This window comes from Ursus arctos, unplaced genomic scaffold (genome assembly GCF_023065955.2).
Source record: "Ursus arctos isolate Adak ecotype North America unplaced genomic scaffold, UrsArc2.0 scaffold_14, whole genome shotgun sequence".
NCBI lineage: Eukaryota > Metazoa > Chordata > Mammalia > Carnivora > Ursidae > Ursus > Ursus arctos.
The window spans coordinates 8,425,917-8,443,266 of record NW_026622808.1 but is presented as its reverse complement, the minus strand read 5'-3'; the positions used below and the strand labels follow the sequence as shown (position 1 = coordinate 8,443,266).

At 43.0% G+C, this 17,350-nt stretch overlaps 1 protein-coding gene across 6 annotated transcripts in view; it reads right to left on the bottom strand.

Moving 5' to 3' along the window:
- STX8 (syntaxin 8) overlaps positions 1-17,350 on the bottom strand; it is a 249,021-nt gene that overhangs the window by 189,471 nt on the left and 42,200 nt on the right. For 5 of the 6 annotated variants that reach the window (XM_026520980.4, XM_048227159.2, XM_044391746.3 and 2 more), the window contains exons 5-6: positions 12,422-12,546; positions 619-711 (exon numbers count right to left, since the gene is read on the bottom strand). In XM_026520980.4, coding sequence (XP_026376765.1) covers positions 619-711; positions 12,422-12,546 — 218 coding nt within the window. Of the gene's footprint in view, positions 1-618; positions 712-12,421; positions 12,547-15,166; positions 15,280-17,350 lie in introns of those variants that run through there. The other variant, XM_057311322.1, reaches the window with a different exon arrangement.

The following is a 17,350-nucleotide window of genomic DNA, read 5'->3' as shown; positions in this document are numbered from 1 at the left end:
TGTCCTCTTCCTCTCAACTCCGACCGCTGCAGTGCTCCTACCAGGCCCTGTCCCCTAGCACCATGGACCGCAAGCACAGGAGCTTTTCAGGTAGGCCCTCAACAAAGCTCTGTTTCCCCAAGCCATCCTGCTGTGGTTTGCAAATTAATCTTGCCCCAACCAGATCTGTCACATCAAGTCCTGAACAGAGATCTTCAAGCACCTTTCTGCCCCGCAGTCTGGAACTTATGAGGGAAGAGGAGCCAGCTCCACTGGGTATGTGGATGACACAGGGTCCCCGCGGCCTGGAGAGCCACACATCAGTGTACAGCGCTCTGAGCAATTTCATCCCATTATCACATAAAGGCAAAGCTCCTGGGACGTGCCGCTCATAAAACAAAGTATTTTTTAAAGCAGCAACAAAGGACTAGAAATTTCTTATTGAATTTCTTTACATAGTATTCAGTTAACTACAACCCAAATCTGCCACAAACCACTCTCCACTGTGTTCAACGGTAATAATCCATCAATGGTAAACTACTTTATGTGTTTTATAGTATTAAAATCATTTAACAAATATTCAAGCCTTTAGTATTTACAATGAATTGCAAACGTGGTCAACCCCAGCCATATTCTTACCATTTTGTTCATCTAGTTCATTCCCGATTTCCTTCCCCATCTGTTTCTGGCGACTTATGATAGAGGACAGGGCATCCAGGCCTGCATCCTGTTCTGAAAGAAAAAGTCAAAGAGGCAACTAAAAACCAAAGGAAAACAATTTGAAGTCCATACCCGGGCATATAATACAATTCAATATACCGTAAAAGTAACAGGTCAAGAAAAGAGAAAAAACAGTTGATAGTAAAAAGAAAATAAAGAAAAAATATTAAATACTACTTCATACCTTAAACTAAAATGATTTCCAGATAAACAAAATTTTTAAATATTACAAATGAAATAACGTTAAGATTTGATTACATCAACATTTAAACTTTCTGATGCTTAATACATAAAGAGCATATGCAGATCAATAAGAAAAATATTCCAATTTTATAAATGGGCAAAGGATATAGACATGAAATTCACAAAAGAATACCAAAGGAAAAACAAATAAAAGCCTTGACAGCACTGCTTCTTTAAAAATAACGGAAAAAAAAAACAAACAAGATTTTTTTGGATTATCGTATTTGTAAGGATTGAAAAGCAAGCTAATGCCCAGGGTTAACTAACATGTGAAGGAGAAGCTCCTAAGCATCGTCGTGGAAGGACAGGAAACATACCCTTCTACAGAGCAAATGTAGCCTACCATTTTTCAACTCTCGATTCCATGCGTACGAATGTAAGAAAACATTCAGAAAGTACGCACTGAAGTATTTACGAGGATATTCCCCAAAACGTTTCCTGGGCTGGTTATCAGATTATTGCCTCTCAGCCCCAAAGTCACCCTTTTTGACTGTTCGGTGAAAATGCATCTGGATCGTTTAAGTATTTTTTTCTTTGTCAGCTCTATCAATGGGCAGGACTGCAGAGACGTGGCAGAAGGATGGTGTTCTGCTTCTGGGCAGGACGGAGGCCAGCAGTACCCAGAGGCCAGCAACTACTCCCGACACAACAGCCCCCCTCCTTGGGCCGTGTTGTAACAGAATACCTCCAGCTCCACACATCCCAAACAATGGGATTCCCTGGCGCCCCAGAGGGCAGATTCCCAGAAAGTCCCAAGCTCAGCACCACAGCAATTCCTGCATCTCAATCCTGGGAGTACGGAGTGCTTCCTAGAGTCCTCGATTTCAGCCCAAGAGTTAGTGATTGCACCTTATACCTGCTATTTCTGTCTCCTTACTTCCTGCTAGCCAATCCCTCGATCCTCTATTCCCCTGCTATGGTTAATAAAAATATTACATTTTCCCTGTTCAAATCTCTTTTTCCCAATTGGACCCCAGACTGTTACGTTCACAGTAGTGAAAAATTGGAAACTATCTAATCCCCAAACACAGGGATTTATTTAAAAACATAGTATATTCATTAAGTAAAACAGTAGATGGCTATTAAAAATGGTATCGTACATGAACATTTTCATGTTAAAAGAAGTTCATGATAACACAGGTAAGTTTCAGGATACAAAACAATGTATAGTAAAATAGCATTTTTGTTTTAAAAAATGAAGATATATTACTTTGCTAGATTTTGAAAATTTAAAGGTAAAAGAATTCAAGTTATTCGAGTTCCTTTCTTTAAAATGTGATGTTTTCTTTGTTTCTCCTTTTGTTTTTCGCTGGGCGGTCTCACTGAGCTCTTTGAACTTTTTTCTTCGTTTTCAGGGGCCCTGGGAAGAACGTTCTGGGGCTGAGTCTAATGACAAGGATTCTTTCTACCCCAGCGATATGCCAGGTGAGGACACTACGCCATCGCGGTTTCATTGTTGATGGGGATTTTTAAATGACTGTGTCACAGGAAAGTCTATAGAAGCAGAAATCACGAAGAAGTTCTTTTCTTACCCAAGATCACATTAACATTTACTTATTTTTTTCCTCGTCTTTTTATGGAATTAAACCATTACACTTAGCTTGTTAATTCATCTGGAATTTATTTAAACTAATGGTGTGAGGTAAGGACCCCTCAGTAACATTTTTTTGACACTATGTACGTTTTTAACGATACAAATGACCTGCCATCTCCAGAGACTGTTCCAAGGGACCATTTTACAGCAAAATCACTTTATAATGAGGTCCTTTTGGTCTTTAGCAACAACCTTTTGGATGGCCTCCAAGATAAATCTATCGTCAACCTAGTGCTGCTACAGGACGGCCAACGTTACGGTAAAATTCCAAATGCATCCCAAGAATAATCTATACAAAGGATCAAGGGTCAAGGGTCAATGTGGATTAAAAGGTAAAATAATTTAACAAGAGGAAAGGAGAGTCCTCTGCGGTTTTCCATTAGGAAAAGAATCATTAAGGCCCTGAAGTTGCTTTATCCGGTAGAGATATAGATTATGAACGGAAATACCAACAGTACTGTACTCTTCTCTCTCCACCTGGATGCACTGACTTGACTACCAAAAGGTTATCTCACTGATGCAAAACAGAGTAAGGGTCGAAAATTCTGTGGCACTTGGCTCATTTCTCTAAGAACCTGGTACCTCCTCACTATGGTAAACTGCTACGGTAAGTTTCCGTTCCACAATCCAAAGACACAGATGGTCCCCGTAACAGAGATGCTGCGTATGTGTTAATAATCATACTGATGACCTGAGCTTCTCCAGGCTTACAGCAGCATTTCTAAGGGGATGCGGTACCGTGATCCAAGAAATAATGAGCAAGACAAAATGCTGCTACTCACAGAGAGAGACGATCAAGACCCATGCAATTATGCAGAGCGGTGTGAAACCACGCTAATGGCACACTTGTAGCTCATTGCCCCTAATCTGCCCCGCATCACATGACCCCCGTCACTATGATGTCATAATCATTTGCAACACACCACACGCTACCAATTGTCTGTCGGTATTACAGTGGTGCGAATTTTTAAGAAGGGATGAGCATCGTGCTACCCAGAGTAACAGCCCCCTGAAGATGTCCACATCCCAATCCCTGGAATCTGAGACTATGAGACCTTACATGGCAAAAGTAACTGCAGATGTGATTAAGGCCAAGGAATCTGAGAGGGCAGAGTGTTCTGGATTATCCAGGTGGGCCCAGTGTGATCGTGAGTCTTTCAAAACAGGAATCTGTCACAGCTGCGGTCAGAGGGAGACTCGAAGAAGGGTCAGGGAGATGCGAGTTGCTGGCTTTGCACACAGAAGAAGGGGACTGTGAGCCAAGGGATGTGGGGGGCCTCGAGAGGCCAGAAAAGGTGAGGGAACGAATTCTTCCCCGGAGCCTCCAGAAAGGAACCAGCCCTGCCGACACCTTGATCTTGGCCCAGGAAGAGCTGTATTGAACTTCCGACCTGTAGAACAGTAAGATAATAAACTTGTATATTAAGTCCCTATGTTCGTGCAAATTTATTGCAGCGGCAACGGAAAACTAATACGATCATTGTTTTTGAAAATCCCTTTGGAATAATTAGGTGTTTGGAGCCTTCCTATCTTTAGACGTTCTGAAAAACCATCCTCTAACTGAACATCATGTAATTGTGGGAGGACTATCTGGTGGCTCCAGGTCAGAGAGGGACAATCATCATCGTGTGTTCTTGCCAAAAATAACAAACTTGATTCTGATCAAGCCACGAAATCTAACTACCAATTTACAGAAAATATGTGGGGCAGAGGAATATGTTAAACAATATATGGGATTACAAATAGCAAGTCTAGATAGTGGGAAAGTACAGGGCGAATGACCCCTGCTTCTTCGACAGAGAAACTGCAAAGGGAAAAAGAGGGAGTTGGCAAAAGTACCTACCTATTAAAGAAACTTAAGGGACATATCAATCAGTCGCAATGTATAGACCACATTCAGATCCTGAATCGAATGACCTAAAAAAAAAATCCATCGTGGACAATCTGGGAGATCTGAATGCTGGATATTTGATTATATTAAGGAATTACCGTTAACTTACTAAGGATGATAATGACATTGTGGTTATATCTAAAAAACAATCCTTACCTTTTATAAACATACTTTAAAGATATATTCCAGAATATCCACTGTTGAAATGATATGATGTCTAGGGTTTCCTTCAAAAATAATCCCTGGGGGATGCCTGGGTGGCTCAGTCGTTAAGCGTCTGCCATCGGCTCAGGGCGTGATCCCGGCGTCCTGGGATCGAGCCCCGCATCAGGCTCCTCCCCTGGGAGCCTGCTTCTTCCTCTCCCACTCCCCCTGCTTGTGTTCCCTCTTTCACTGGCTGTCTCTATCTCTGTCAAATAAATAAAATCTTTAAAAAAAAAAAAAATCCCTGGGATGGGCGGGAGAGGGAAGTGGATAGACATAAAGATGAAACAAGATTGGTTAGGAGTTGGTAATGGGTGAAGCAAATGATGGGAGAAATGGGATCGTCCTCTTGCTTTCTCTACTTACATAGTTTTGAAACTGCCCACAGCAAAAAGTTACCAACATTTTAACAAGTAAGGAAAACCAAGAGACATTCCTAAGAGCGACCACCTCGGGCCCCTGACCGAGCACATGACAAGGGCTTCAATGGCTAGAACTGTGTCTTCTTTTCCTGTATTTTTGCCCCAGTTCCGAGCCCAAGTGATGGCACAGAGCATACTTAATACGCATGCTTCAATCAAGGAATGACCACAGAGGGCCCGCTAGGCTTGCACAAGAACGCACCTCAGTGTCCACTGAACATAGGGAAGGGCTTGTGAACAATACTAGATAGCTCTCTGAGTTCAGGTCGTAGGAAAAGTAGCTGATGTCGTGTTAGTCCAGGGACCAGACAGAAGCAACGGGAATGCTCACATTTGACGCAAGGAGGAGCTCTCCGTGGAGGAGGAGAAGTAAGGGACAGATAAGGATGGCTAGACATGCTGGGTAAAGTTAATTACTCCACTGGGAAAACTCCCAGAGCAAGTCCTGAGAGTAGATGTTTCTATTTTTGTTGGCGTTTTAAGATCTGAGGAAAGGAATCTGGTGTAGGTGACAGCTACCAGAAAGGGTATCTTCCAAGAAAGTTGTCTGTGAAGTTACAGTCGCCAGGGTTCGAAGATGAGCTGCCCAGCTCTGCCAGTCTGGCCGGCCACCTTCCCTGCCGCTATTTCACGTGACAACATGGAGGGACTTAAGAACACAGAAATCTAGAACGAGTACCCAACTTTCTGCGAGCACCTAGAAAGAACATGGACGGAATCATGGTATGAAGAGACGGCATTAAAACCCTACCTACGAGAGCCCCTGAGTTTGGGTGCCATCCGACTCAGAGGCAAGGGTCTGTCCTAACCAAAAAGTCACCCTCCTTTATTGTATCTCGGGGATTTTTGAGGTGATCTGGTTAATGCCAGCCCCTCACCCATCTTCTGCCTAATGTCCATTTGTGCCTCAAATTACAGCTTCAGCAGCACAGAAGCCAAGGCTGGCTAACTGGTTGTAATGAGGCTTCGTGTCTAGGTTAGAAAAGGAAAGCATTCATTGCCTTGAGTCTAAGTTCTACTGACGAACTGTTATTTTAGGATGATTTTCAAAGTGTTTTCTTAGGGTCAACAAAAGTACAGAAAAGCTAACAGATTCCATGGGCGAAAGGAAGTTAGACACGACCCTTCATGGTCCCTTATTTCTTCTAGCGCAGGACCTGGCAACGAAGGAAAACCATGGCAACCTCTCAGCCCATCCCCAAGATCCTTCAGGCAGAAAAAAGGCTAATAAGGGTTTAACGTAAAGATTGCTTCCATTTTGTGTGTGTGTGCTTATCCTTGAAAAATAGCTCGCTGCGAAAGCAAAGAGGAATACGGCATTTCAGAACACCAAGGTAAGGGGAGAAGAAGAAATGCCCTGAATGCACCCCGCTACTGTGCCCCACTCCTTCATCTGCCCGCCCTGTCCCCACCCCTTCACACACCCCAAAGGCCGGTGGGGCTTTCAAAAGGCGGGCATCTCAATAAGGATGCTCTCTGCTTTGGAGGCTCAACACAAAAACCGGCAGGTGGCATCCTTTCGCACCTGACCTGCCACGGTCTCTGCACGCAGCGCCTTCTCGGGGACAAGGATACTTCTCCTGACTGAAAGCAGCTTTTCTGGGCAACAAAAAGCAACAATGCCAGAAAAGTCATTACTATCAGCGAGCGAGACACTCCTTTCAGGACCATGAATCCAGAAGGATAAAGCACTGTACGTGGATATACATATATAAAGCCGCAATGCTCTGTGTGGTTCATTTTGCTTCAGACACGATAACGGGAGAAGTACATAGAATTAAAGAGATAAGAGAAGCACAGAGGTCCATTTACTAGATAATTTCACTGTGAACAGGGAGGTCAAGACAGAATTAGATTTCTGCTTCTGGCCAAGAGGGACTGACAGGGACCTGATTTACTTCTGGCCTGAAACAACTGAAAAAACAACTGAAAAAAACAAAAAACAAACACAAAACCACAGGCAAAATATATAAAACAACAGTTTCGAGAGAGACGTGGACATCGGGAAATGAAGGATCGTGCTCCCCGAGGGATCGGAAACAACTGAGATGAGCTCTAGGGCTGCCCTAGATATTGCCCAGCATGGGGACTGGGAGCCCAGGGGCAACCGGGTCCTGCACTGAGAAGCATCCAAATAGGTCAAGGAGGGGAGAGTACACAGGGCACAGCACAGAGGGGAGAGGGCTGCGTAAACAGAATATCTAGAGGTTTGCACAGGGTCCACCTGGAGGCTTCAGTTAGGTGTTAGTTAACCAGGACACGTGTGTAAGGGAAAGAACCAGCCGAAAGCCAGTGGGAATGACCCTCTGAGCTCAAACGGCGTTGGACATAGTTCCTATTCCTGCCAACCAGGTCGCCTCATGATGTACAGGGCATCAGAGTGCTCAGAATGCTTTTAGCAGCTCTGTAGTGGGCTAGATTACCTCTATACTGGAGTCAGCAAACATTTTCTATGAAGGGCCAGGCAGTAAACATTCGGGGCTCTGCGGCTCATATGGTCTCCAGTGCAGCTATTCAACTCTGCCGCCGTAGCAGGAAAGCATCCATAGGTCATACATAAGTAAGGGAGCAATGGTTGTGCTCCCACAAAACTTTATTTGAATTTTATATAATTTTTACAAGTCATGAAATCGTCTTCTTCCATTTTTCAGTCACTTAAAAATGGAAAAACTGTTTTTAGCTTGCAGCCCATTACAAAAACAGGTGGTGGATGAGATGTGGCCCACAGGTCATGGTTTGCTGATTCCTCCTCTAAGATAAACACTGTTCTGGTCCACTTTACAAAATAATACCCAAAAAACTGCATCCCCCCGCCCGCAAAATCTAAAGAATATTTCTAGAAATACAAAAATATCTAGTACCAAAGAAAAATTCACACCTGGTTTCCAAATGAATGTTCCCCACGTAAGATTAGAAACAAGGCAAGGATGTCTGCTCTCACAGTTTCTGGTCAACCCTGTAGTGGAGATTGTAGCAAGTGCAATAAAGCAAGAAAAAGAAGTAAAAGACATCCATATTGAAATGAAGAAGTAAAACCACAATAATTAAAAGAAAAAGACTGTCAGAATGGATAAAAAAAAAAACAAGAGTCAACTACATGTTGTCTACAAGAACGCCACTTTACATATAAAGGCGCATATAGATTAAAAGTAAATGGAAGGAGAAAGACAAACTGTACTAACACTTCTCAAAAGAAAACAGGAGTAGCTATACTAATTTCAGACAGAGCAGACCTCAAAGCAAGTAAAGTTATCAGGGACAAAGAGAATCATTACATAAAGATAAGGGGGTCATTCCCAGAAGACACAACAATCTTTAGTATGTACATGCCTAAACAACAGGGTATCAAACTACATGGGGCAAAAACTGATAAAACTGCAAGGAGAAATAGATAAATCCACTATTAGAGTTGAAATTTAACACCCCTCTATCAGAAGTGGACAGATCCAGCAGGCAGAAAAATCAGTAAGGACTAAGTTAAACTCACCACCACTATCAATCAACTGGATATATTAGACATCTATTTACAATTTCATCCAACAGAAGCAGAATACATATACTTCCCAAGCTTATACGGAACATTTGCCAAGATAAACCACATTCTGGGCCACAAAACATACATTAACAAATTTTTAAAAATAAAAATCATACAATTTCTGCTCTCAAACTACAATGGAATTAAATTAGGAATCAGTAACAGAAAATAACTGGAAAACCCCCAAATATGTGGAGATTAAACAACATACTTCTAAATAACACATGATCAAAAAGAAATCTCAAGGGAACTTTAAGAATACTTTGAAGTACATGAAAATGAAAACAAAACTAAATTTACAGGATATGGCAAAAGCAGTGCATAGAGTGAAATTTATAGCACTGAATGAATAGGTTAGAAAAGAAGAGAGATCTAAGGTCAACAGTCTTTTCCACATTTCAGAAAACTAGAAAAAGAGCAAATTAAGGGTGCCTGGGTGGCTCAGTCCGTTAAGCATCTGCCTTCAGCTCAGGTCACAATCCCAGGGTCCTGGGATCCAGCCCCACATCGGGCTTCCTGCTTGCCGGGAGCCTGCTTCTCCTTCTCCTCCCTGCTCGTGCTCTTTCTCACTCACTCTCTCAAATAAATAAATAAAATCTTTTTTTAAAAAAGAGCAAATTAAATCCAAAGTACGCAGAAGAAATAATAAGAGAAATCAAAGAAATTTAAATAGGAAATCAACAGAGTAAAATCAATGAAACCAGAAAGATCAATAAAATCAATAAGCCTCTAACCAAACTAAAAAAAGAGAGACAGAGAACACAAATGACTAATCAGAAATGAAAAAAGTGGACACCAGTACAGATCTAATGGTCGTCAAAAGGATAATAAAGAAATATTAGGAACAACTTTATGCCCACAAATTTGATAACCTATGAAATGGCCCAATTCCTAGAAAGACACAAGCTGCCAACATTCACACAAGAACTTCATAGGCAATCTGAATAGATCTATATCTATTAAAGAAATTGAATTAATAGTAACCTTCCAAAACAAAAAACACCAGGCCTAAATGGGTTCACTGGTGAATCGTACCAAACATCGAAGGAAGAAATTATACCAATTCTCTACAATCTCTTTTAGAGGACAGAAGCAAAGAGGGTACTTCCTAAGTCATTTTCTGACTTTGTCCTAATACCAAAAGTAGACAAAGACATTAAAGAAAAGAAAAACACAGACCAGTGTCACTCATGTTAATACATACAAAAATCCTCAAAAATAATTAACAAACAAATCCAACGATACACCACAGTCAGTGAGATTTATCCTGGGTACACATGCCTGGTTCAACATTCAAAAAATCAATTAATGTAATCCATTATATCCACGGGCTAAAAAAGAAAAATCACATGATGATATCACTAGATGCACAAAAAATACCTGACAAAATCCAACATTCATTCATGATAAAAAGTCTCAGGAAACGAGGAATAGAAGACAATTTCCTCAACTTGATAAAGAATACCTACCTACAAAATCCCCAGAACTAACATCACACCTGATGGTGTGAAACTTGAAGCCTTCCCACTAAGACCAGGTACAAGGAAAGGATGTCCTCTCTCAACACTCCTTTTTCAACACTGTACTGGAAGTTCTAGCTAATGCAATCAGATGAGACAAGACAAAACGAAAAAAGATGTACAAATTGGGAAGAAAGAAATAAAACCTTGTTTAGAGATAACATGATCATGTAACGGAGAAGATCCAACGGAACTAACAAAAATCTCCTGAAACTAACAAGCGATTAGAGCAAGGCTGCAGGATACAAGGTTAATATACAAAAGGCATTCCCGGGGCGCCTGGGTGGCACAGCGGTTAAGCGTCTGCCTTGGGCTCAGGGCGTGATCCCGGCGTTCTGGGATCGAGCCCCACATCAGGCTCCTCCGCTAGGAGCCTGCTTCTTCCTCTCCCACTCCCCCTGCTTGTGTTCCCTCTCTCGCTGGCTGTCTCTATCTCTGTCGAATAAATAAATAAAATCGTAAAAAAAAAAAAAAAAAAGTCATTCCCTTTACTATAAACCAGCAACAAATGGGTGGAATTTGACATTAAAAACACAATACCATATACATTAGCGTCCCTCAAAATGAAGTACTTCGGTCTACTCTAACAAAGTATGTACGAGTTCTGTATGAGGAAAGCTATAAAACTGATGAATGGAATCAAAAGAGAATAGATATTCCATGTCTGTGGATAGAAAGACTCAATATTGTCAAGACATCAGCTTTTCCCCCACTTAATAGATCTAATGCAACTTCAATCAAGATCGTAGCAGGCTATTTTGTAGATATTGACAAACTGACTCTAAAATGTATAGGGACGGGGCGCCTGGGTGGCTCAGTCGTTAAGCGTCTGCCTTCGGCTCAGGGCGTGATCCCGGCGTTATGGGATCGAGCCCCGCATCAGGCTCCTCTGCTATGAACCTGCTTCTTCCTCTCCCACTCCTCCTGCTTGTGTTCCCTCTCTCACTGGCTGTCTCTATCTCTGTCAAATAAATAAATAAAAGCTTTAAAAAAAATAAAATAAAATGTATAGGGAGAGGCAAAAGGTTCAAAATAGCTTAGACAATACTGCAGGAGAACAAAAGCAGAAAACTGACACTACCTGACCTCAAGATTTACTCTAACGCTACAGTAATTAGGACACCGTGGTATGGATAAAACAATACAACAGGACAGACTGCCCAGAAATGGACCCACGTAAATACAGTAATGATCCCTGCCAAAGCAGCAAAGGTAAAACAAGGAAGCAAAGAGTCTTTTCAACAAATGGTGCTGGAACAACTGGACATTCACATGCAAAAGAACCTTCAACTGAATTTTGCTGCGTACCTAAAACTGCTCTAAAAAAAAGAAAAAAGAAAGTCCTACAGACTTTACGAAAAAGCTTGTAACAAATTAGTGAGTTTAGCAAGGCTGCATGATCCAAGATCAATATACATAAATCAGTTGTACTTTTATACACCAGCAACAATCAGAAGTAGAAATTTTAAAATACCATTAATAAGAAAATAAAAAATATGAAATACTTCAGGATAAATCTGATAAAAAACGTACGGGACATGCACGGTGTCATATATATGTCAAAACTTATTGAATCATCCATTTTAAATATGTGCTATTTATGACATGTCAAGTATATCTCAGTAAAACTGTTTTTAAAAGGAATTAGAAAGAATAACATATCCGTAATACACGACAACCATGTATAAAAACAGGAACATGAAAAATGTCTATGACACATGTTACATAAAAAAAGTAAAAGCGACGGCATTACCTATGTCATGATCTCATTGACGTAAAAATATGTGTGCTTATGTGGGTATACATGTGTAGAAAAAAAGCCCAGGAAATACATATTGATCTGTTTACAGTTTGAGATTGGGGAACCAATAAGGAGAGCTTTCCATGTTACATATCCCTGGATTGTCTGAACTTTCCATAACAATCATGCATTACTTTTGAAATTTAAAAAACAGAAGAATGTAAAAAACCAATTAGGCTTAAAAGCCACTGGACAAGATGAACTTGACGGTAAAAGCCATATGGACTTATTTTGTAGAAGAAAAAGATGGGAGTGTTGTGTTTGGAGAACGAGTCCCATCATGGAGTAAAGGGAGGAAGGCGTGTGCCTCGGATTCACCTGGGTTTATCAGACTCAGAGCTGTGTCAGCACTCTCCCCCCCCAACTGGTGGAGAATCACTACTTCCGCGGGCCACCTTGACGGATGACACCATCTGTCTATGCCTCAGGTATCCTGAGGCACAAAATCGCCAAGAGCTTTCCCTGTGATCTTCGGGGGTGCAGCGAACATTCAAGGCAGTAGTATTCAGTACCTTGGATAATTTTCTGCTGCTGTTGCCGGATTTCATCAAAACCCAAACCTCTGGTCTCCTCCGGCTCCTCAAAGAGCCAAGGGTTGGGGACTCCTCGCTTAGCCCCTCCAGTCATCAGGCTGGACCTAGGAACAAGATTAAATGCATTACATAACTCAGAAACTATAGCTCCGATGCAAATTACTCCCACAAGTGCAGAGGTGGCCCGCCTCACATGCTTTGAAAATTCAATTCGACCACAATTTATTGCATCCTTAGTTTATGCCAGTAACTGTGTTCAGTGCTGGAAGAGGTACGAGGATGAATGAGGCACAGGCCTGGTCCCCCGGAGAATTACAGCCTGTTAAGGAGACGAGAACAGCACATAATACCCTTACTAATCTTCCAAGATACATTTGAGTCAATAATCATAAATGAGGGTCTTAAATTTCAAAAACATAAGGCCAAATGGAAGTGGCCTTTTTATTAGGACAAAGTCTGTCTCACAGGCTATGTGACACCAAAGGCACAAATATTATTTCTCAACAAGATACAACGTTGTGACCACAGATTACGGCATTTAAAAATGACCACGGAATTTCCTATTAAAGGGGGTTGGGCTGCGTACGGACAGAAGCACATATAGGGGTTCAAACCCAATCTCACAAATGTAATGTAGCGCTCACAGGCACAAGAAACAAATTCTGAATTATCAGTCTTAATCTTTACTCACCCTAGTAGCCCACACGCCCCTTCTGCCCCAGATATATTGGCCTCCTTGCTGTCCCAGGAACAGGGAACACACGCTTTCAGCCTCGGTTTATAGGATTTTTATCTCAAGTATCTCCTTTCCTGTCCTCACCTGCCCACATTCTGTCCAAGCCTCAAGGACCATCTTGTTCATGAGACATCTCTGGCCATTTCAACCCACAAATGAACAGTCATTCATTTGGGAGTGTGGTTCATAGGATTCACAGAAAATGACGGTGACATGACCTTAGTGGCGGTCACAACAGTCGTTACAACATAGCGAGCACATGCATTCATTCACGTCTCTGTAACTTGTGACTCCTCTGGCGCTTTGCACAGTTCTCGTGTTGCCTGGAAGTAACTGCCACCCCACTGCTGAACCTTTTATGGAGGTGGGCCTCACGTCTACTAGACAGAAGGCAGGAACCGCAAGGCACCCTTGACTGGACTCCACGCTGCTCCCCGACCCAGAGCGAGCAGCTGTCAACACAGGTTCAAATCCTGGCCCCGCCATCTACCAGCAAACCCGGACAGCAAATTCCACCTCAGAGGGCTGCCGGGGAGTAAATAAAATAATCCATTTATCCGACAAACATGGATTCGGTACTTAGTATGTGGCAGGCATTGTTCTCATTCACGGGCATGAGGAAAAAAACAGAATACAGGAGAAACAGACCAAAATCTCGGTGGCGGGCGGGAGGGACACCAGGTGTGAAATGCGCAGAAAGCGTTCAGTGCAGTTCTTGGAAGGTAAGAGTCATTCAGCAAATGTTAACTAGCCTCGCTCTATCACTTAACGCACGGCACACACAGGGCACGATACCGTGCATATACTATACCGCATACACTAAGCAAGTACTATGCTTTAATAAATGAGCATACGCCCAACGGGCCGTATCAACTTCATTGCTAGTCAAGCACTCTGGAACCTATAGAAGATGCTACGTATCGAGAAACAAACCCAGGCAAGAAGACAACTTTTGACTCCCTAGACTAAGATTTTAAACACAGGGCTGCCCTCTCTACTCGAGGACACGAACGTGCCAAACGGAAGAGAACTTGCGTCTGCCTTGTCAAAATAGCAGATGCATTTCTTTAAAGCCTCACTTTACTTGATGCGCCCCAAGGATCTAAGACGTCAAGATGCCAGATTTATTCCCTAGAATAATCATTTAGCCTCATCGAGCTCTGAAGACGGGGGGGACGAATCATCCGAGAAGGGAAAGGAAGAGGGAGTTTACAAAGTGCATTCCCTGACACTACCACCTCCTTGCAAGCACCACCCTGGCTCAAAATGGGGCTCCTACGGGAGGCTGGGTATGGACCCCTGGGAAGGCAAGTGCTAAAGACCAGTACGACGGGTCAGAGGTACATAGTAACCTCAACACTGCATCCGTCCCCGGCTATGAGCTGCCACCCACTCAAATCGGTACACTGCACCTGCGTGGACAGCAGACATTGTTCCTCCAAAGTTAAAGTTGGGGTGCCCCACTGGTGGCTCTTGCCGCACAGAGAGCACATTTGTACAAACGATTAAAGGGGAAAACAAAACAGATGTAATAAAACTGACTGAGCCATCTCAAAACAACAAATGAGAAGTACAGCCTTCAGTTATATATCCGTACATATTTAACGGGTAGGAGAGAACACGGTACGACGTGGGCACAGTTTAATATCAACATCAAACACACGTCGGCCAGCAGACATACAGGACAGACTTCCTGCGGCTAAAGGCAGAGCTAGGAAGGCAATATGTACTGAAGGGACTGTTTTGGTCTCACTCTCACAGAGTTCAATATAAAAGCAATAGTAAACTGCAGTGTGCTTGGCCAGAGTAGGCCAAAGTGAAAATTCTTCCTTAATGCCTCCTTCCTTGGTTATCTGATTCCAGCATTGGAAGTTTGGAAAGTTTCAAAGTTTGGAAGGTCGAGGCTGAACTTCGTCTCTCTCCTTGGGGTTTATACTTTTTTGATGCCCCAACTCCAGTGGGAAACTCAGCAGTGGATACGACTTTACCTATAGGAGCAGGTAAGATCATAGGCATCCACGTATGCGGAAGTCTTGATTTCCTTTTCGTTAGGTATCATGTTCAAGTTAGTATTTGGAATGATGACTATTATTCCTTAGCACTCTCCTAGGTAAGAAGGAAAACATGAAAGATTTTAAGACATGATTCCTGCTTTCAAGGGGTTTGCCATCAAACTGAAAAGAGAAACTAACCACACGTGAAGGAATTGTCAGCCAGAAGACCACAGCGCGCCTTGTATCCCTGGCCATTCCAACAACCTCTTCAGCTCTGTTCTTCTCACCCATAAAACAAACAAACTAAGTAGGTCGGTGGTGTCCGACCTGCAGTCTGGCCCAACCCTGGAGGAAGAGGACACTCTCATCACCAGGGGAAGACTCACCTTGGGCGGGAGGCAGATGATCTTTATAAGCCTGCAGAAGATGACTTTCTATCGCAAATCACGGAATTAGATGATCTTGAAGATCTGTACTTAAATTCTCTCTCATTAAGTACTAAATTGCATAAATAAGAGCAGGGAGGGGAAAAAAGAACATTTCCCCCCACAAAAACCTATTCTCCTCTCCTCCCATTTCCCAATTTTAATTCAAGAGCACTACTGACCCATTGGCTCTGGCCCAAACCCCTGGTGTCAACTTTGACTCTTTCAAACCCCACAGCATCTACTGCATTAACAAATCTGTCAAAACATACCTGAAGTCTGACCGGTTCTTCTCATTCTATTGCTTCTATGCCATATCCTTTCCTGCCTCCTGCTTCTGCTCCCAACCTCACAATCTACTGGCACCCTCAGCATAAAACCTTTACTATAACCTACAAGCCACACTAGCCTCCTTACTGTTTCTAGAATACAGTGTACACATTCTCATCTCAGGTCCTTTGCACCTGCTGTCCCCCTGGGGTTAAGGCACTCTTCCCGCAGATGGCCACGTGGCCTTGCTCCTTCACTTTATTCTCCTCTGCTGAAATATCACCTCCTCAGAGATGTGTCCTGACCACCCTGTCTCTGGGGCACCTGGGTGACTCCGTCAGTTAAGTGTCTGACTCTTGATTTCAGCTCAGGTCATGACCTCAGGGTCATGGGCTCGAGTCCCATGTCGGGCTCCGAGCTCAGTAGAGAGTCTGCTTGAGATTCTCTCTCTCCCTCTGCCCCCCACTCTCTCTCTTAAATAATAAATCTTTAAAATAAAATAAAATAAAATAAAATAAAATAAAATAAAATAAAACCCTTCCCTGTAACTCCTCAGCCTGCCTCCTCCTTATTTTGCGTTATTTTTCTCTATAGCTCTTCAACAACTAGCTATTAGACAGGATGTACTAGTTTATTTTCTGCCTCCCACACTAGACTAGAAGCTCCCCAGGCTAGGGACTGTCTTGCTCATCACGATAACCTGGCATAACAGGCACTGAAGAAAAAACCAAAGTTGAGGGAATTAACTTATTCGGCAAAAACCAGACCTGAATGAATGACATCCAGTAAGCGGAGTCGGGAAATGGTAGGATCACACCCTCGTTCTGTGTTCTGTGTGATTTCAGACTTCATTTTACAGCCCCGATCTCATTCGCATCATACACAAGCCTGTGTGCAAGTCAGAGCAGGTAAGAAAAGAAAGGACAAGAAAACCAAGGACAAGAGACATCCCGGGACTTTCTGGAGGTCGCTCACTTAGCAATAGAGCTAAACGTAAGACCTACTTCTTCGTGCTTTTTTTTTATGGTTTTATTTATTTATTTGAGAGAGAGAGAGAGAGCACAAACAGAGGGAGAGGGAGAAGCAGACTCCCTGCTAAGCAGGGAGCCTGACACAGGGCTCGATCCCAAGACCCTGAGATCATGACTTGAGCCAAAGGCAGACGCTTAACCAACTAAGCCACCCAGGCGCCCCCTCTCTTTGCACTCAACCCCAGGCGCTGTCTCTCTGCCATCGCAGCGGCGGCTTCGTGAAGGTAGGAAGACTCGACACAGCCTTGCAGAGTGGGTAAGGGTCAGAGGTGCGGGGAGGGCGGGATGGAGGGCACTCCCAGAAAGGTTACATACGCGGATGATGTCTCCGGGGCAGGGGATGTGAGCCGCACAGGTGCACAGGGCTAGAGTGGAGAGGGTGGAACGTGGAAGGCTGGGTCTAACAGCATTAATTCCCAGGCAGGCATTCTCCTCATCCCCTTCATTCTCAC